The following is a 2,947-nucleotide window of genomic DNA, read 5'->3' as shown; positions in this document are numbered from 1 at the left end:
GAGACCTTGACACGGGTCAATGCTATTTCGAGGGACCGAGACGTCGTCGTGTCTTCATCTTGTGGTGTATGGTTTGGTCATCATATCTTCAGCCACGTTATTGTGACTCACAGTCTGCTATTTCTACTTTCCTGATAATTTATTGTGTTAATGTTTAAGTATTGTTAGGTTTGTTTCTCTGAATACTTTAAAAGGTGGTCAAATGTTTTAATGGGTTGTTGTGTTAATGTTTGAGAATGTTTTATTAATATAAATATCAGCATATTCACGGCTGTGTGAATACTGTATAAATAATATCTACGACACACGAAGCGAGACAAGTGATTTTACCCAACCACTTGAGCTGGACGGTAGAGCGATGGACTGGCTTCATGCAGGTCGGCGTTCAATCCTGGACAGTCCACAAGTGGTTGGGCACCATTCCTTCCTTCCCGTTCCATCCCAAATCCTTATCCTGACCCCTTCCCAGTGCTATATAGTCGTAATGGTTTGGCGCTTTCTCCTCATAGTTCATTAATTCATTCATTGAGAGATGATTGAGGTGTGTGTGTGTGTGTGCTCCGTGCTCCAGCATCTCCGTCACGTCACATTGGCTCTTGACGTTTCCGATATTCCTGCTGGTAATTTGGTCCTTCGTCGAAGCGTCAAGATGCTCATCCATCAAGACGGTACACGAGTAAGGAACGGCAACAACAAGAGGGGAAGATATGGCAGTACTTGTAACATGCTTGTAACATGGCTTGTAACGTCACCCTCACCAGACTTTGGTCAGCATGTGAGCATAACAAAGTAACACAAGAGACCAACTTACTAAAGATTATCCAGATAATAATAAAAAGCCGTTCTATTTATTGTTAAATTTATTAAATACGTCTATAATATTGTTCAATGATAACATTATGGGCCCTATTGAACTAATGTTCATAATGAAATGATGAAAGAAATAACAATGTATTGTAGAATTCGAACCCCTAGACTAAGAATTCCTTGTGACTCCACACTCCCAGTTGCTTCCAGGCCAAGCTAGGCCTATTAGTATGAGAGGTGTTGACAGGACTAGTTAGACGCGGGTCTCTGGAGGCCCTCTAGTAATACTGGAGAGGAACGCTGGCATCTTAAGAACACACTCAACTTTCACTTCTTCTCAAGACGTTATTTACAAGTTCTCTGTGGCTCTCCTCTTCCGGCCGAACGTGTGACTGAAACCAAGTCCAAAACTGTTGGACCTGTTGGAAATAAAGTTTTGCTTTAACATTTAAATGAAATAATAATTAATGAAGGTTCCTCACGAGACAAACTTTGAGCTGCGATGAAAATATCAAATGTAATCTTACGAGGAAATGCAGACTTTATAACACTTATAAACTGTATATGAATACATGACAATATCTATAGTAATGACACTGGCGGATGTTGTAATTGATCATTTGCTCATGTTTATAGAAAAGGGTGTAGCAGGTGTTTAGATTGAAGCGTGTAGCAGGTGTTTAGATTGAAGGGTGTAGCAGGTGTTAACAGCGAAGTGTGACGAGAACAGCTGGAAGAGAGGCCTACCTGCGGCCTCCACCCCGGGAGTGTTGAAAACCGGCGGTGATGGAGGTCTGCTTGTTGGGCTTGAACTCGTAACCCAAATTGGCTCCCACGTTCCTCTCGCTCCCAAGGCTGCATCATGGTATACAGATTACTACATTATCTGTGCTACTGTATAATTTATTGTACTGAATCTTTGTTTATATGATCTAGATATAGATAAATATTTATCAACAAAAAAACTGTACTAAATTAACAAAACTTTACTTGCGCATTTTACTGTTTATATATTTCAACTTTGAGTTAAAATACTGAGCCAAAGTGCACCAACAGTTTACAATAACAATGATAAACAGTGGAATATGGTTATCTTACCCGGGAACTTTGGTGCGGTCAACACTGAGGCCGCCTTGGATTGTGTGTTTGTTGAAGGTGTGACCCAAGTTGATGCTTGCGCTGTCTCGCCGAGCCCTGCAACACATGCAACACTTCATATGTTATAGTTTCCCAGACCCTTTCAACACACTACATGTCATAGTCCCTAGACCTTTACAATACAGACACACTACATATTATAGTCCCCTGAGCCTTGCAACACATAGAACACTACACACGTTAGTCCTATATTACACCTCTCTGCCTTTCTTATAACATTTACACAACTCTTCCTCCAATGATTTTATTAGCAATTCGTTACACAAGTATAATATATTAAGCTGTGAGGAGAGTCCACTTACCCACCACCCAGGTGTTCAGTGTTGGCGGATCCGGATACTGTGGTCTGTCGCTTTCTTCGTTCATGACTCAAACCATCTTCACCAGAGTTTAGGGACGGTTCTCGTCCCTCGTCTTGCACCAAATATGGATCAAGCTCCTCGTCCGACGTGTAAATTGGCGCCAGATTGGTATCTTGTGTCGGTGTGTTGGTGAGCTGCAGTGACGAGCCCTGGAGGGGGCTGCCTGTCACCACTGCTAGGAGCAGGGCGCTCACTGTGAGTGTTGTCTGCATGTTAGACTCTTGCTGAGGACAGTGGTGACGGACTCTCGGCTCCAGCAGGTTATATAGATCAGGATAACCAATGGGAATCTCCCGCACCCACTGACAGCATAAATAACCATTTCAGAATTACGGGAACTTGCCGTTGATCTCACACAATGCTTCACCGGGCACTCCGGAACCAGTTTTCCGAGAACTCTGAGTTCATGCCGCTAGTAAAATATATTTACACAATAATTGGATCCCTTCCTTATGCGTCAGCATTTTTTCTTTTTCTTTTTTGTAAATAAGAATATATTTGATCCTTTTCGTTTTATTTTGAACATTTTCATGGCTCGTTGAGATTCCTGCTCTAGACTGATGATATTCTGAAGGCGGGAGAAGGGCGGAGTGCTGGAGGATGATGACGGTGAAGGTGAG

At 42.3% G+C, this 2,947-nt stretch overlaps 1 protein-coding gene across 1 annotated transcript; it reads right to left on the bottom strand.

The window, feature by feature from the left end:
* Positions 1-842: 842 nt before the first annotated feature.
* On the bottom strand, positions 843-2,579 carry LOC138371955 (uncharacterized). Its single transcript, XM_069336995.1, has 4 exons — positions 2,268-2,579; positions 1,906-2,001; positions 1,555-1,662; positions 843-1,226 (listed from the first exon to the last, which is right to left on the bottom strand). The coding sequence occupies exons 1-4, from the start codon at positions 2,537-2,539 to the stop codon at positions 1,157-1,159; spliced, it is 546 nt and encodes a 181-aa protein (XP_069193096.1). The 5' UTR covers positions 2,540-2,579; the 3' UTR covers positions 843-1,156.
* Between the last annotated feature and the right edge of the window lie 368 nt (positions 2,580-2,947).

This window comes from Procambarus clarkii, chromosome 37 (genome assembly GCF_040958095.1).
Source record: "Procambarus clarkii isolate CNS0578487 chromosome 37, FALCON_Pclarkii_2.0, whole genome shotgun sequence".
NCBI lineage: Eukaryota > Metazoa > Arthropoda > Malacostraca > Decapoda > Cambaridae > Procambarus > Procambarus clarkii.
Note: the sequence above shows the minus strand (reverse complement) of the source record. Positions and strands in the feature narration are given on the sequence as shown.

Excerpts from the sequence above, each read along its gene's own strand:
- LOC138371955 (XM_069336995.1), bottom strand. The coding sequence starts at position 2,539 with ATGCAGACAACACTCACAGTGAGCGCCCTGCTCCTAGCAGTGGTGACA. Across the intron at positions 1,663-1,905 it reads GACCGCACCAAAGTTCCCGG|CCTTGGGAGCGAGAGGAACG; the intron begins GTAAGATAACCA and ends ACCATGATGCAG. Across the intron at positions 1,227-1,554 it reads TCCCGGGGTGGAGGCCGCAG|GTCCAACAGTTTTGGACTTG; the intron begins GTAGGCCTCTCT and ends TATTTCCAACAG.